The sequence below is a fragment of the Nipponia nippon genome, unplaced genomic scaffold (assembly GCF_047370975.1).
Source record: "Nipponia nippon isolate SJK-2023a ecotype South Korea unplaced genomic scaffold, ASM4737097v1 scaffold_5, whole genome shotgun sequence".
Lineage (NCBI taxonomy): Eukaryota > Metazoa > Chordata > Aves > Pelecaniformes > Threskiornithidae > Nipponia > Nipponia nippon.
The window spans coordinates 73,550,344-73,567,609 of NW_028262369.1; the positions used below are offsets into that span (position 1 = coordinate 73,550,344).

At 37.6% G+C, this 17,266-nt stretch overlaps 1 protein-coding gene across 1 annotated transcript in view; it reads right to left on the reverse strand.

Annotated features, from left to right (window-relative positions):
* The window catches only part of ITGA4 (integrin subunit alpha 4), a 38,688-nt gene that overhangs the window by 13,938 nt on the left and 7,484 nt on the right, over window positions 1-17,266 (reverse strand). Inside the window, exons 3-15 of the mRNA XM_087731593.1 lie at window positions 16,822-16,928; window positions 16,594-16,723; window positions 15,127-15,194; window positions 14,331-14,460; window positions 10,223-10,308; window positions 9,826-9,885; window positions 9,596-9,733; window positions 8,453-8,564; window positions 5,248-5,342; window positions 4,782-4,872; window positions 3,383-3,428; window positions 2,846-3,000; window positions 737-891 (exon numbers count right to left, since the gene is read on the reverse strand). Coding sequence (XP_087587719.1) covers window positions 737-891; window positions 2,846-3,000; window positions 3,383-3,428; window positions 4,782-4,872; window positions 5,248-5,342; window positions 8,453-8,564; window positions 9,596-9,733; window positions 9,826-9,885; window positions 10,223-10,308; window positions 14,331-14,460; window positions 15,127-15,194; window positions 16,594-16,723; window positions 16,822-16,928 — 1,373 coding nt within the window. The remainder of the gene's footprint in view (window positions 1-736; window positions 892-2,845; window positions 3,001-3,382; window positions 3,429-4,781; window positions 4,873-5,247; window positions 5,343-8,452; window positions 8,565-9,595; window positions 9,734-9,825; window positions 9,886-10,222; window positions 10,309-14,330; window positions 14,461-15,126; window positions 15,195-16,593; window positions 16,724-16,821; window positions 16,929-17,266) is intronic.

The window sequence follows — 17,266 nt, forward strand, 5'->3', positions numbered from 1 at the left end:
CCTACCCCATTTCCACCTCTTGTGAGTGCTGCATCCCTTGCAGGGAAAAATCAAACAATTCCAAGCAACTGTTCTTCTTCATGCCCTGCTAGCCTTTGGCGCCTTGCAACAAATGCACAAAACAGACCACATGATGAATCTCGAACTACAGACTCTCTTCTAGCAATCATCTTCATTTCACTTCCTATGGATCAGGAACAGATTCTTTTCTTATCAGGTGAGTCTATCTCATCTACTCCCAGTAAAAAGGGGAGCAAGACCATACATGTGTTCTTTGAAATAGTTACAAATGACAAACTATATGTTTTCTCTGTGTAATTACAAGTTTAAAGATTTTGCATTGAGGAGTACATAGGAAAGTTCCATCAGAAATGTTCAGCAGGAAACTTAAGTTATACTGTATCTTCTTGGTTGCTCCAAACCGGCCTCAATCTATGATCTGTCATCCATAAAAAAGGGTGAAAAAATGTCAAGAATGCTCACTTCATCACTGTGATTATTATTATTATGCACATTCTTACCAATGTAAGAGATAGCAGACCCACTGACTTCCCCACAGAAAGCTGAGAAAGCATCAGAATTAAAATGTATTGACTGTGGAAGTTATGAACACAAATATTTTACTTCCAAAATGATATGATGCAATTGTAAACAAAATTGGTTCTTTTGCAGCAGGTGTGCTTTTCAAAGGAGAACAAAGGATTTACAGGGCAATACATATTGAAAATTACATTACCCTCATAAATGCTGGATGATCTTTGCAGGCAATATTCTTGCTGGAAATCTTTACATTTCCTGAGATTGTATCAGATGTTCCATTGGAGGAAAAATAAAATCTTGCTTGTGTATCCACTCTTCTGTTCACGTCAACACTCATATTATAAAGCAGTACTGCAAAATAAAACCCAGGGAAAATAAAAGTTACAAAAACTTTAAGTGTTATAATTTTCATTAATTTATGACAGAAATTACATCTTCTGACTCACTTCCTTCACTATGTTCCATAATATCCATTTTGAAATGCTCCGCTTAAAAATTCTCTGACATAAATCCACACCTAACAAAAGCTTCTTGCCCTCTGAAAATTGATTGCATCATGACTGATGCCTGATACATGCTTTTACATCAGGGATAGCTCTGTCAAGTTATATTTATAGTTTTCTATCAGAATCTATTTAAAGAAAATCTGCTTCAGTTACTTACAGGACTGACATTAAATTTCAACAGACAGATAAGTGAACAGACACTGACAAATATTCACAGTTTTTTCTATTTAAGTTAGCATGAATTGCTATGATAACAAATTGCAAATAAGTTTCAGATCATTACTAATCTATTACTTCTTAATCTCTGCCAAAGGTTGAGTTAGGATATCTAGAATTTCCTCTAGTCTTTTCTATTTAAGCTGAAAAGTCTTATGTCCAAATACAGCAAGGGTAATTCAGTCTGACTGCTCATCTTTCACAACAAATATGAATTTCAAAAGATCTGAACTTGAAACTTTACAGTTCATTGTTGGATGTGTTCTCTGTAATCTGTTCCTAATGGATATTGTATATTCTCATACAGAAGATTTAAGCAATTTAATTTTATATACCATGTAATTGCAGGGCTGTTTCCAGTTTACAAATAGCACATGACAAGTAGGTTAAAAGCACCCAGGCAATACAGTCAAATTTAGACAGTAAATTATTTTAAATAAGTTCACCATGAATATTCCCTCCAATAGATATTGCTTCAAGCAATACCAGTTTTTGCCAAAAGCAAATGATGCATTGTATAAAATATAATACAAGATATATTTTTCAATTTTGATGGGACTGCCTCTCTTTAACATAATGTTCCATAATGGTACGCTCAGGTGCTTGAGCTGCTGTATGAAGGTAATGTCTTTTCTCTGTTGCTGAGACTGCATCCTACAGCAGTCCCGTATGGTTTGGTCCATGTCTGGGAGGACTGCTTTTAGAGGACATCTGAATATCACGCTGAATAACCCATTTGCTCCTCCATTAAGAAAAGACATTCACCCACCATTAATTCCCTATCTAATTGCAAAGCAACAGCCCAGACGTTTGCATGTGGAAAGTTCAGAAAAACTTGACAGACGCTCCTCTTGGGCCCAGTGCAAAACAGAATATGGTCCCTGGGCGACTATGTAAAAGGAAGTGTTCACAGAATAAGTGCACTTTATTTCTTTGTGAACCCTAACAACACACTATCTCATTCAAAAACCTATCAAAATGATGGATCTACTTACTATGATGCTATGAAAGGGAGCATCTGAAATGGCATCATTACAATGTAGTTCCAAAGTATGAGTGGGAATCTAATCACACCACTGTTAGGTAAGTTAATTCAGGTACCGGAACTAGCCTATCTATGATGGTACTGTTTTAGTACTGCTGCAAAACTCATGTGAAAATATTACTAAATGGTTGTGCACAGCCCCAGCAGAACTCTTTAGTGTCACAACCCTGCTGGATAGCTAAAAATTAGTCTTTGTTTATCTAAACTAGTTGCCATCAAAACTTTAGATTACATTGTTGATGCAATAGACAACTTGGAGTTTTACCTTCATCTTCACAATATTTCACCTTTTCAACATCGCTATCTCTTCTAGGCGGTGTAACTCTTAGTAGGGATGTGCTGTTATTTTAAATTGAATAAAAGTGTAATGGTTCGATGTTATAGGGTAATTATGAGCTAAAAAAAGGTATAAATGTTTTTAATTTTTCATTTTATACTGAACTCAGATTAATGATCCACTAAATACCAATAGCATTATTCTGTAAATAGGTGCATTTAAAATGAATACGTATACTGGAATTTTTTCCAAGCAGCTTACCAATATAACCAGGTACCTCTCGTCCTGTATAGGTAAAGCATATCTTCAAATTCATACAGATGGCAGGCTGGTCATTTTCCATGCAGTTTAAATTAGTTCGATTTATTGAATTAGGATGTTTTAAAGAAGCTTCAACAATTATCACTGGTTTTGTTCTAAGAATAGAAAAGAGTTAATGTTCACAAAACACTTCAGAAATAGCTTACAGAATATCTGCAAAATCTAAAAATCTCTGACAGAATCTATTTTTATATTTTATAATTCTCATTTTTTAAGCTATCTGCATTTTTCAGAATCCAAATAGTTGTATTCACATTATTTGTTGCCTCAAGAAGTTTCAGAATGATATTTTCTTCTTCTTCGAGGTGTTACTTCAATGTTTCAGTTGTAGAGCATTCTAGAGCCTAATGACTGAAGTTTAAGACACCAAGAAGAATTTCACAAGGTTAAAATGTACTACTGAGTTTTATTAAATTGCATTAAAAAATACACTTAAATTGTACGGTCTTTAAAAGCACTGAAATGTAGCAATCTCACCTCAGCACCACAGCAGAATCAGAGAGAAATGCACCTACTGCTACATCTGTACAAAAAAAAAAGATCAATAAGCAGAATTCGTCAACAGGAATTACTTCTCAGGTACAAGCATTTTGTAGCATATTCACCTTTTGGTCAGCATTAAAACACCATTTGCCCTTTCTTTATTAGAAGGCATATGCTAATATTCAAAAGTGTTCTTCTCTGTCTAGAAGATGATTCCTCAAATACTTGTCCACTCTCCATTAACACTGCGTGCTAATTTGCTGGACTGGCAGATATTGGTAATGTGATGATTTGATTCCTATTCCACATTCAAGTGGCCGATACTGAAGGACAATTCAGCTAAACAGGAGGTACTTGCCTTCTTTTTAATCCAAATATTCAGTACTGCTATACCCCGCCCCCCAAAAAAATTCAGTTTTATATATATAACTATATATATGTATGAAATCATACACAGATACAAAAATATATTTAATTTATTCCAAACTAAGTGAAAACTATTCATGCAATAAGGAAAGAAATATACACAGTATATATACGTCTCAAATGAGGTTGCAAAAGTGAATCGTCAGATGAGTCTAAATAATATAAGGGTCTGAGGATGTGACTCCCAAATCAACAGGTGACCTGACAGCAGACTACTTGTATACTACCTCTTAGCCCAGCATTACAAATTAACCTGGGTAACTTTTCTGTTGACATAGCCAGAGCATATAACATGCAGTTCATGATGATTTTATGCTTTTACACCCACAGGGCAGGACAGGCAGTACCTGACCTGATGTAACGCTTCTCTGCATAATGTCAAAATATTTTGACAATATGTAGAAAACAATGAATATATCCTTGGAACCAGCTAAGTTGTTTTACACCAAATTAGCACTTCTGTGTTATGCCCACGAGAACTCCACAACAGTCTTAATCCAATGCCATGAGCCCTGACTCAGGTTAATGTATTGTTCACACAGACAGAGAGTTATGGAGCTCAGTAACTCCTAGCAAAATCCAGACTATGTTAAGACCAGTAAGTTTTTTAAGTTAGCACACTAGTCTGGACAACAAACATGCTTCCATTGCCCAAACTAGCTCATTGTGACATTAGCAGATGAGATGGCTGCCGTAAAAATAAAAACTATGGTTTTCTTTCTCTTGTGCGCTACGATCTTACTATTACATCATTCTCAGTCCTTAAATAAGTTAGATGACCGTGAAAACTGACTGCTTGGCCTCAGCTTTACCTCTTTTTTTTTTTTCCTTCCCAAAATGCAAGCTATGACGTCATCTTAATAACAGATTTTGCTTCTGTTAAAAGTAACAAGTAGTATGGTAAGGTTGTTCCCTATGAATCTCTACTCTTTTAAAAATGAAAAATAAACAGAATTTTTTAATTCACCTTGATAACCGTTGTTATCTGCATCAATGCCGCTTGCTATGGATTGTCCAAACATGCTTAAAGAATTACTGACTTGATGTCCTTGTATTCTCTGAGGAGGAAAAAAACCAAGAGAAAATTATTCTTGGAAAGCTAATCTTTGAGTTACAAGATCCAATGAAAAATGTTAGCACAACCATTCTGCTGCTGAAGGCAGTTACCTGCTTACCTGTGAACGTATACCTCTGAAAGTAATATTCCTCAATTACTGCAAATGTTATATCCCATAAAACCTGCCTGAGGCCTCCAAAACAATTTATTTTTCTGTTACAGGTTATATTATGACTGGAAATCATAGACTATGTAAAAAATTTCTCAAGTCTTTTACAATACCTCAGATGGTCTGAGTGTTAAACGAAGGGAAAACCCTCTTGAATTTAAACTTAGGGTTTTTCTGGATTGATTATTTCTCATGGAAAAAGCATACCTGTGAAAATGATGGCGTTATTCCATCTTCCCTGCCATTGTATATATAAATAACCCCTTTTAGATTGTCTTCTTGCGGAGCCCCAATTGCTACATCTGTAGAAAAACAATTCAACAACAATCAGTTGACTAGGGAACACAAACAAGGAAGAGTTAAAGAAATCCAAATCATGATGCATGCAACACCAGACCAAATTTATTTGACTGAATTCAAAAGAAGTGCTGAAGATAGATACAAAGCAAATGGAAACAACACAGACCAGCTCAGTAATCCGACTCTGCATGAAGTGCTACATTTCTGGGCCAAATACAGCCATTTTGTTCAAGACAAAGTCTGTTCCTACCAATACTGAATTTGATTCTTAAGAGTTTAAGAGGTTATTATGGAGAACAGCCAAAATTATCATGGTCTTAAAAAAAAAAAAAAAAAAAGAAAAAAAAAGAAAAAAAAAAAGCAAAAAAAAAAAAAGCAAAAAAAAAGCCTTGTATTCATGGAATTATGATGATTTTCCTGCACGCTGCTATTCCCACATGGATTAAATCACTGAAGCACAGGAAGTACTCTTATTACGCTGCCTGAAATGAACCATTTATTTTTCTATGAAATGTCCTTAACAGCTGATAACAGGCTTGAACAGGCATTTAACAAGGAAATGGAGGTAGCTGGTTTGTACAAAGGGATATGTTTTATGCCTAGATTATTTAATCCCAGAGGGCTGTGGTGACACATAAACAAACCAACCAACCCACCCACCCTCAACAGCCCCCACCAAAAAGCCCCATGGTTCAAATAGCCAGAGGTTAACAACCAAAAAGTGGAGGGGGTGAGGGGGAGATGAATTACATCATCTTGAAATTCACTAATATAAATTTATAATTGTGAACTTTCATTCACAAATAAGCAAAACCGAACTATTTGCAAATCAGAAATACTGTATGCTGCACCAAACTGAAATCACAAGAAAAGCAAAGCTCTGACGATTTGGTTTTATTGAACAATTCTCTGATTGAATCCATACTGATTGAATCCATACTTTGGTGGGTAAAACACACAAAATATGTTATGTCTCTCTACTGGTGAAATGAAAATCCGACAGCCAAGTTACGCTAATTAAAATTAAACATATGTTCTTGAGGAGGTAAGATTCTACACCAGCACACACTACATTATCTTCACAGGGCTGATACTGATGGTTTAGATCATTGAAGAAGTTGGCTCTGCTGTGCTTTTTTATTACTTACTACAGACAAATGGTTGCCAGCCCCCAATTTCTCTTCATATTTTGCTTCCAGCTGTTTTTCTTACAAAATTTCTTTTCCTACTGCCACTCTCAATATTGCCTCCAATTTTTCTCTTCAATGTTTTTGCTCCCTTCAAAACCTAATCCACTTGTTTGCTCTGCCTCCCCCTGCAGTTTTAGGATGCCCATGCCCATTTTACATTATATTGTGTGTCATATATCTACTTTGCTATGCTGCTATTAATTTGATTTTACTTCTCTGTTCCCCAGCCCTACATTTGGATATGGCTTTCCTTTGCAGTTTGCAAATGTTTTGGGGCAAAAACTGAAACTTGTGTATAAAATTGTGAAGGTAATGCAAAACAGGAGAAATGAAATTTAACAAGAGTTCAAGGAACAGGTACCAAAGGAGGAGGGGAAAAAAAAAAAAAAAAAAAAGACTACTTTAAGGAAATGGAGACCAGGTAAGAAGAGAATGACTGTTGCAAGCTTTGCAGGTTACGAAACAGGACCAAGAACACAAGACAAGTGAAAGGAGAACCCTGGACGGCAACTGCAAATTAAAAGGGTCATTCAGAAGTATGAAGATGTGGACCTGGTAAAGACACAGCCCATAAAAAGCCGACAGTTTTTGCACAATGGATATTAGCTCCCTGCATACAGTCCAAGGTTCGATGATGGAAAAACTGAAACCGTTTATGAATTTTTGAACAGTAGAAAACGCCTGTTGCATTTTTATCCTGTCTCTATACAGCCTACTGTGCCTGCCCTTCTGCTGGAGGGAAGCACATGCCAGTTTTTCAAACAGGAATATTGGCCACTCCTTTTTGTTTGAAATCATGAGAAGATGAATGAAGCCACTAGGCCAGGTCCCTTCTGCTTGTCTTCAGTCTAGCTAGAGGTCTCCCAGTCAGCTGTGTTTTTGCAGACTACCTAAACAGCTAGTGAATGGTCTTGGAAGGAAAGAAGCTGAGAGCAGTAGACCGTGGGGCTTTCTGTAGCAAATATATTTTAGGCAGACTGACTGGAAGTAGAAGAGAAGTAGCAAGCCGTGAGAGTCATTCTAGATCTTTTAACACATCTTACATTCTTTCATCTGTTTTCTTTAACTAAAATACCTTTTATCTATAACTTTCACATGGCATTCTCTTTTCAGTGTCTATTACTCTTATGCTTATTACAGAAGTTAGACACAAGTCTAAGAGACTGAATCTCTCTGCGGTCTGAGCAGGTTCCACCTGAACAACATCACTGGAAATTTCAGCCCATGACTCATCATGTCTAGAGAAGGTGTTTCAGCCTGGGCAGTAGGGAAGGGAGGATATTCTCAGTTTCTGTTTAGGCATCTAACTTCATGTGCCTGAAATAGATCCTCCTCTATAGACAACAGGAAGAAAAAGCTCCGTCAGAGCCCCATTAACATTTTGAAATCCCTATCGGGGCATGGCCATCGAAGCCCTTCCCTGTGTTCTCTGTCCTAGCCCCACTTAGAGCCCATGCTAGGCAATTCATCCATCATCTGAGGGCTTGAGTGGGAAGTAGCCCCACAATAGTCTCCCAACTTGCAGGTTGTTTTCGACATCTCCATGTGTTTAGTACTTCCTATTGGTGACACAGAAGTAGATCTTGACTCAATATGTAATTTTTATTTTTGATGTTACAAAATTGCCAAATTGTTGCCCAACCGTTGTCTCAGATGTCTAAAACAGGATTAGGGATTCCACTTGAGGTCCAGCACCCAAAGTTACATCACCTTATGCTCATGCTCTTTAATAAAGCGACAGAACTTAATCTCTTGGTATTACACATCAATGAAACAGCTATATTTCAAATCAGTGGCCTAGAAAAGAAAGGTCAAGTCACCAACTGAAAGTCTTCTCAGACTTCCATAATCCTCCTGTTTATTGTGACAGTCCATTGCTCAGAGAGAATTAAACCCAAGGTTTTTTTTTTTTATATACTTACCTTCAAAACCATCATTATCAATGTCTCCTAGATTGGCTATGGACTCTCCAAACCTGGCTGCATATGAGTCACTCCCGCTGAGCTCTATGTTGAGTTCTACCATCTTTGCCTCCTGAAGGAAAACAGAGTCAATTGCACATTAACAAAGTGTTTTCCAGGTGACCTGGAATATTACTCAAAATATTAAAACTGCCTTGGATGCCAATATATAATCCTACTGAATCCCTTGGTGCAGAAGCAAGGATCATTGAAAATATTTAACAGTATTTAGTATAAGAATAATAAAGAGTAAGAAAGTTGTTCTTTAAGAAAGAGAGCAGCAATGTATTCCCATAGCAAACACCTGTAAACAGCAGCAAGCTTATATCAGAATACAGGGGCTTACTGCTCTGCAAAAACTGTTTGCTAAAAAAGGTAGTAAACAGTAGCTGCCTCAAAGCTATTGTGTGTGCCTTAGTTAGTTGTAGGTATCCTGGAGTGACTTAGTTCTCTGTGAGGAAAACACGTTAAGAAAACATTAATTGCAAGCATAAGAGAATAAATATGTATTAGTGTGGAGAGAAAGGAAGGGAAATGAGATACAAAGATAAAATTTACAAAGCCAGACAAATGCAAAAGCACACAAAAAATAGCAATTATACTTTCACTTCTGATCCTTAAAAAGAGTAAAAGGAAGCTAATTCTAATGCATGATCTGTCCAGTTACTTTATTTGCCAAACCAAGGACTACCGCTCTCTTTCCTGACTGGTACCACTAACTGCATGCAAATTTTTCATTTCTTGTTTGTTTCTGAAGTGCTAAATAAGTTGCTCTTCACATGCCAGTTCAGTGGTAAGCATGGTAATAGAGGAGAGCTTGCAAAGAGGCTGTAGTGCCAGGCTGTCACCACCTGAAGTTACTATGAAACAAAACCAGTTTGTCCTCGATTCTAACACTAGCGTAAGTAACAACGTGTTAATAGTTTATACAGCTAGCCTTTGCAGGTGTGCTACGCAGCCCTGGTGGGATTGTGATCATGGTTCTAGAGTTTATTCTTCCTATATCCTGAAATACTGTAAAATAAGAGAGAGGAAATCTCTTCTTCTTAGCTTCTTATACTAGAATGACTGTGTTACCATGTGTTTTTAAGAGAAAATACTTACAGAACCTGAATTGATATAGACATAAACTCTTCCTTCTTCTCTGATGCTACTTTGCATTGGAGCACCAACTAGCAAGTCTGAGAGGCCATCTGAATTCAGGTCCACAGCACAAACCGCAGCTCCAAAATAAGAACCAAGCTGTATGCAAACAAGAAATCACATTATTTTTTTATTTTGGTGAAGACATTGTAGAAGTTCTAAGGCGCAGAAAAGTAGCATGAAAGACCTACCTTTTTACCCTTTAGTTCAAATAGAATATTTAGCTGCTTCTCAATGCTAAAAATGTATGCCTGAAATGAAAAGAAAATGTAAGTGGAGTTCAGCAAGCAGTAATCTGAAATACTTTCCTATGCTTTTTCTACAGCATGTGCTAGAGAATCAGCAAAGCAACACACAATATTACAAGGTACAGCTATTTACTGTTTCCTGTCTGTACCTTTCTTTAACACCATGATTCACAGCAATGTTATCTAGACTATCTTCCCTCATTCCTGCTTTTGACTTTTCTCCCCGTGAGAAATCATATATATATGATACTTGTCCTTAATATGTTAATCTAAACTGGAAAATCATGGGTGGGTATGTGGGGGTATATTCTTCAAACCAATAGTATAGACAATCTCTTACTTTACCAGTCTGTTCCTGTTGGGGAGCCCCTCCGATTACTTCTATACTGGCTGATGTCAGAAAATGTCCAGCTCCAACAGAGTATCCTGTAAATTAGAAATGCACTATTCAATACTGGAAGTGCTATATAAAGAAAAAAAAAATGGAAGCATGACGTATAAAAGCTGTCAACACCACAAATTATTGTGACTCTGACATTCAGAACTCATGCAAATTAGCAATGAAAAGAGAAAAGAAAATTTTTGAAATATAAGCAAAAGGTCATTACAAACAGTAAGTTCCAGCAAGCAGAAACAAGTGTCAGAAACACTCATTTCTTCCCAGGATCTCAATTATTTGCCATACTTGAAAAGCCAATAAAATAAATCGCAAACACCTTCTGTTAATGCATATTCTACAATTGTTCAGTGAGTCCACACTGTAATACAAATAAAAATGATCAAATGTCCATACAGTGCAACATGGAAATACTTGATTCAATTGTTACTCTGACTACTGTTGCAACTAGACTGCAGAAAAATGAAATGTAGTGCTACTTATATGCGTGTGCATATAGATGTACACACACACATAGAGCATTTTGGATATACACATACGAAAACGTCAGGAACAAATCGGAGCAAGAGCTTGATTATGTAATAAGAAAACGCTGCATCAGCTTTTGCATTTCTCTATGTGGAGAGGTCTCTTAACGAACAGGACCATATTTTGGTGCGGACATCCAGCCTCAGAATTTGCAAACTGAAGGCTAACACCTTGATCTGCGGCTACACAAGTCATCCTTACTCTTTCCAAAATACATTATGGCTAAGTTGAAACAGGGAAGGCACTTAACATATTCTACTACTCTTGCATTTACTGAATGACTGTTGATTTTCACAGCATACAGAGAAAATGGAAAAAATAATCTTGGATCAGATGAGAATGAGCCTTAAATCTTTCATCTATGAAGACAACTGTCTAGAATTCAAGTTCTCATTAAGCCAGCTTTTTCTTTTCAAATTTTAAGCTAAAAGAGGTGCACAAGGCAATTTATCATTTAAAGGTCAACACCTAGTTTTTACTTATTCAACAAAAAAATTCAAGCTTAAGTGGATGAACCTTAATTTACTTCCTCTGACTTTTATTTTCCAGTTATTTTGGTTTTGCTGAAGTACAGACACTGGTAATTCTAATGAACTTTTTTTAAAAAGAAAACCAAACAAACACAACAACAACAAAAAAACAAAAAGCCAAACACACAAAAAGAAAGTGTAGTGATCAGATAGTCCTCATTTTTACTGTGGTATTAAAACTTTTGGTGGAGATCGATCACATAATTGACCCTTTAAATTTAAAGGCACAGTCAAAAAATTTTATGTCCAACACCAGAATTCTCTCCTCTTTACCATTACTACAGTTTTTCAGTTTTCTGAAATGTCATTTGCCGTTCTCAGATTCCTAAAAGCAACCATCTATTACTTTGTGATTTAAGGCAGTTTGTTAAGTGCTCAAGATTACTCTTTTATCAGACCCAGATGATTTGAAAGGCTGACTTACTTATCTAATTCCTTATAAAGCAGCCAGTTATTAATCTTCAAGATACTCTGAAGTAGTCAAGGAAATACTACCAAATGTTATGTATTACCCGCTTCTCTTTCCAGCCTCTTTCTTTTAATTGTCTGGTACTTAAACAGCCTTGTTTCTTCCAGCTTCTGGAAAATGTTACAATGCTTTTGCACGCTCTTCCTGCAAACTCTAATTTGTTAATTATTACTCTTTGACAGTTTAATGAAAAATGTAGATAAAAAAGCCGACTTCTTAGTCCCTGTCAGAAGCAGGATAGTGTAAGTAGGTAATTACGTCTAGTCATGTGCTTGAATTACACTCTGGTCACAATATACTTCCACCACTTGGTAAGGATATTTTTGTTCATTATTTACAGGAGAGGCAAACTCAGTCTTCAAAAAAAAACCCAAAACCAAAACTCTGGTAACAGAATTGACCCTAAAGAGATTTTGGCCTTAAACAATGCCAAAGATGGGACAGAACAGAAGCTGAGGGAGGGAAGCTACCTTTACATTCTTTCAACCACATTATGTATTATTATGAGGGAATGAAGTGGAGGTTTAAGTAGCATGGAACAATGCTAAATTTAAGGTTTATCACAGCTGCTACTGTAAAGACACACAGATGAGCCAACGGTCCCTGTCTTCACCTTCCTGTAGAAAGGGCAAGTTTAGAGGACACATAGCTCTGCCAAGCTAGTGTGCTGGCCATTACAGTTGCACCAGGTCACTGAAGAAGTGTTTGTGAAGCAAACCCCAGCTGATCTCAGGTCCTGGATGGCCAAGAGAACTAGGAGAGACCACACATGTGTGGGAAGGCTTTCCCTGCACCCTGCCCAGCACAGTCCTTATGCAAGCGTTTACCTGTTTGCCTATATCTGGCTCTTGGCTATCAATGACTTGACTCATTCATTACAGAAATTCTCACTCTTATACTTGTAGGAGCAGAAATCTGGAATGAGCTTTTTTCCCCAGACAAATATTTTTTCTGCTAATTGTTACTGGAAAGCTGGAGCAAGCATTCTCTGAAGTTTTTTATTTGTCCTATGAAAGATTAGAAATGTTACTGGTTAACCATAGTGATCTGGGTATCTGATCGCCTTTTACCACCCAGCATCTCTTTTGCTTGCCTTTCCCACAGAACCCAACTGCAGCTTTCGCAAGGCTCAGTACTGAATTCTAAAGAGTTAGCCACTTTGTATTTCATAACAGTTACTTCATAACGTATGCCTGCTTCCTATTGTCAAAAGAGTGAAATCAGAAACAGGAAATGTTTATCCACGTGAACCGGATCTACGAATGGGAAAATGCAAAAGCCAGTGGTCACAGGCAAAAATATTCTTGTTCAGGGCTTCAGGAAGGACAGAGAAGGTTTTCTTAGTGTATAGTGAGAAAACTGAAGCTGCTGATGGTTCTGGCATAAACCCCTACAAATTCTAGCACTAAATCCAGCTAATGACTTGGATATAGGTACATGAGTAGGAGCTTCATGGCTTTCTTTGCAGACATTTGTAGATAAGGTTTGCCTTCCCATGTATCCACTAAGATGTGGTTGGAATAAAAAAAACAAACAAACAAACACAAAAACCACCAACCAAACAAAAATCACAATTGGAGGCAGGTCTGTCTCTTAAGATGACAGTATACTTCCCCATACTGACAATGCGATTAAGATTTGCTTCCTTGCAGCTTTCACTGTAACCAACTTTTCGTATTTCTGTTATATGTGAAATCATTATGTCTTTTGCTATGAAAGCCCTTGGCAGTATTTCAGACTTAACAGTGAAGTGCAAACCACTGCTTCCCAGAGGCATATCTCTACCTTCTAAATCACGAAGTGATAGAAACTCAGTGGAGAGATGATAAAAAAACAGAAATCCAATGTTTGAGAAGCTTCCATGTAAAAAGAACAGAGAGGAAGCCTTATAATTAAATAATATTTAGCAAAATCAGAACACATCTTTAGAACCTTTAGGTGCTGGAGCGTGTCCAAGGAAGGGCAACGAAGCTGGTGAAGGGTCTAGAGAAGAAGTCTTATGAGGAGCAGCTGAGGGAGCTGGGGTTGTTCAGTCTGGAGAAGAGGAGGCTGAGGGGAGACCTTATTGCTCTCTACAACTACCTGAAAGGAGGCTGTAGCAAGGCAGGGGTTGGTCTCTTCTCCCAAGTAGCAAGCAACAGGACGAGAGGAAATGGCCTCAAGTTGTGCCAGGGGAGATTTAGATTAGATATTAGGAAAAATTTCTTCACGGAGAGAATGCTTAGGCATTGGAACAGACTGCCCAGGGAAGTGGTACAATCACAGCCCCTGGAAGTATTCAAAAAACACGCGGATGTGGTGCTTAGGGACATGGTTTAGAGGTGGACCTGGCAGTTAGGTTAACGGTTGGACTCAATGATTTCAGAGGTCCTTTCCAACCTTAATGATTTTATGATTCTATGAACCATCGCTTCTGGGATTAATAAAGAAAGCACTGATAAACACTGTGCACTCACTTCAAGATGAGCTATTTAGCTAATTCTTTGACTTATAATTTTGTAAAGTATTAAATATTTTTAAGTACCTAGATAACTGCCAAATTTCACTTGGTTATTTGAATCTGTATAAACATGGATTGTATTTGCAGTTGTATTGTATACAAAAACAGAACCAGTCCAATAATATGATCCAGGGGCTCCCATTATAATTAAGTCCTAAAAGAAAAATAAAACAAAGCCATGTTATTCCTATTTAAATATTCATGAAGATAAGCAAAACAAGTCAAATGCTTTTCTTTAGATCTCCTGTGAACTCAATGAAATGCTACATCTGGCTCAGTACTGAGGGATTACCACTAGATCACAGACAACATTTTTCAGACTTTCTAAAAATATGGTTATTAAAAACTATGAGCTGTGAACAACTTAAAAGAGAGTAACAAACAGGATATTGTCTTCTCAGGAGTTTTTTAGAAATCATAATCTTAGGGTGAAATGGAGATTAAATAATACAGAATATTACTCTGTAAAGCAAGAAGGTAAGTGTTATTAGTGCTAATGTTACATCAAACAGATTACTTTAAAGAGAATAATAAAACTTCATACGCTGTTATTTCATGCTCTTTTTTCCAGATGAAAAGTAATTTTGGATTTAGTAAGGTGTAAAAGTATTCTTGGGAATAAAAAGTAAAAGTATTAGTTGGGAATTATCATGCACGTCTTATCAAGACTCAATTAAAAAGAAATGGGCAAAGTCTGATTTTTCCCTCCCACAAAAAAAGACAGTGTTGATGTTTGCATTTACATATACACTTTTACATATGTATACATATACGTGAGTACATATAATATAGAGAGAGGTTTCCTATCTTTAATACACACCTCAATGTAAAAACTAGCCATTCCAGCCTGGCACGACCCGTGGTTTTCTCCAAACTTTCGCGCATGATCTGCAAATGGGCAAGAAATATTAAAAAAGATGAGAAGCATCTAGTTTCAGAATTTATTACCATGTCTTCAACAGACGTTGAGATAAGTTAAAAAACAAAACAAAACAACGTTGGTTTTCAGTTCTGTAATAAAAGTAAAAACACTGGTTCCCACTGTACAGCCTTTAGCTTCAATAGAGTATTGTAACAAACTCAAAGCATGAGGTATCACTTGATCACAGCTTCCTTTGAAATCTTGTGACTTTAAAGGCTATACTTTTCTTTTTAAATTGTTACATGCATGAAATAGCACAAATAGTTTGAGCAGCACAGGTAGATAAGCTTAACTCTTCTCTTCCACTCTGTGTAATTCAGGCATAATGTGACTGACAGGTTTACGTGTCTTGATAGGAGTTGCCCTGATCCACCAGTGCTCTGAGGGGCTTGCGTTATGGCTATCTTAGACATAATTGGTATCTATCGTCCTTAGCAGTTGTCTTTACATCCAACTCTCCCAGCTCTGTTTTCCTGCCTTTCTTTGCTAACTGCCTCCCATCAGGCTTCCCTTCATCTCATCCATAGATTTGTTCACTTAAAAAGTCACTGAAGATAAAAGCACAATTTCACCAACGCTCGTAAACATCTCTGAAGCCAGCAGCGGGACATTTGATGGTGTTATCAGTCCACTCTATCAGTCCACACAGAAAGGCCAGATTGTCAGCTCTTCCTTGCACTGGCAAGGGGCAGGGTCATGAGATCGTTCTCCTGGATGGGAGGGAGGTATGAAAGGGAAGGCAGGGATGGATTTGTTTGATCGCTTCAGGTCTTGAGTCTTATTCTGCTCCTGCACTCCTCTGAGGAAGGACCACTGAAGCTCTCACACCACAGCAGCGGCCTTGGCAGGAGGCAAGTAAGGAACAGGGACACACAGTGTGTCAAGGAACCGCAGCAGCTTTGTATCAAAGGCTAAGGAGCGGACAGCAACAATCACTTGCAGGTATTACTGCTGCACTGCTGTGAGGCACTCTCCTGAGCAGAACAAGCAAATGCAAGAGGAAAGGAAGGAAGGATGTCCTCTACTGGCCTATTTTTGAGAAGCACACATACTTCAGTGACCCGGTCCAAGGAGCAAGTGGTCTGATGCCCTATTTAAACTTTAAATTTAGTTTAAACTAAAACTAAACTCTAAATTTAAACTCCAAATTTAGGTTTTTTTTAAACTAAAGCAGCTTTTCTTTGAAGTGATAAACATCTTGCTAACAAATTTACATCACAAGTTGGACTCGTATCATCAGCACTCAATCTTCAAACCTTTGGCTACAGAAAGCCTGCTCAGAGCAATGCAGGCTCGTCACAAACTCCACACCACGCAATTATGTATCTTACCCTTCCCTACAAAGGACCCAAGCATTCTGCTTACCTATATAGCATGGGCATATTCTTCTGCTCAGTTCAGTTCGAAAATCAGAAGAGATGGCAAAACAAATACCGTGTGGGAGTTTGTGTTCATTTTTTATGTAAAAGATATTTTTCCATCTATGTCCACAAGCCTATGGATAAAAAACAAACATGATGATTGACACAGAAGCACAAGAAAGGTGAAAGCAGTCTGACAAACAGACACGCAGCTCTAGTGGTTAATACATACAACGATAGATCCATTGTCTTTTGGCTGCCTCGATAAGCTGACACCCAGCCACTGATTATCACGCTCTTCCAAACAAGTCTTCCCACAGCGCTCTCCATTGGGGTTGCCTACGACACAAAGACCAATGCTCTGAACAGGGGGACAAGCTGAAGGGCTACATGGTGGATAACAGGAGCACCCAACAACCCTAGAGGGATACTGGAGTAACTCAAGTTTGGTAGACCTGACCTCTGTCTCTGTCTTACAAAGGCCACATAGACTTTTCACTTTCTTCCTGAACAAAGGTATGACTGCATGTAGCCAAAGGGAGCATACTGGTTCTGAACACGATAGGCTGGCAGTGAGGATTGGCTTCTCCATCATTATTGAAATTAGGACAGAAAGTGACATTACACTCAATCTGATGAACAGCCGGCTTTGCAAGTGTTCTTCAGGCTAAAAGTTC